Raw genomic sequence first — 377 nt, forward strand, 5'->3', positions numbered from 1 at the left:
TGGTCTCACTCCTCCTGCCTCCCCACAGCCCAATGCTTACCTACCGCGTCGATGCCGACAAGGGCTTCAACTTCTCCGTTGGTGACGATGCCTTTGTGTGCCAGAAGAAGAATCACTTCCAGGTCACTGTGTACATCGGCATGCTCGGAGATCCCAAGTACGTGAAGACTCCAGAGGGCCTGAAACCCCTGGAATGCTTCTACCTGAAACTGCATGGGGTGAAGGTAAGTGGTGAATTCAGCTGGAGAAGTAGGGCTTGGCAGGCAGCTTCATATTCTAGAGGAATGTGTAGAATCACAGAATCATGGAATCACTGAGGCTGGAAAAGCTCTCTAGGATCATCAAGTCCAAGCGTTACCCCAACAATAAGGCCATCA

At 51.2% G+C, this 377-nt stretch overlaps 1 protein-coding gene across 1 annotated transcript in view; it reads left to right on the plus strand.

Moving 5' to 3' along the window:
- The window catches only part of MYRF (myelin regulatory factor), a gene marked incomplete at its 5' end in the record, with an annotated part of 18,522 nt that overhangs the window by 6,946 nt on the left and 11,199 nt on the right, over nucleotides 1–377 (plus strand). Inside the window, 1 exon segment of the mRNA XM_009073460.1 lies at nucleotides 29–224. Coding sequence (XP_009071708.1) covers nucleotides 29–224 — 196 coding nt within the window.

Source organism: Acanthisitta chloris, unplaced genomic scaffold (genome assembly GCF_000695815.1).
Source record: "Acanthisitta chloris isolate BGI_N310 unplaced genomic scaffold, ASM69581v1 scaffold8754, whole genome shotgun sequence".
Taxonomy (NCBI): Eukaryota; Metazoa; Chordata; class Aves; order Passeriformes; family Acanthisittidae; genus Acanthisitta; species Acanthisitta chloris.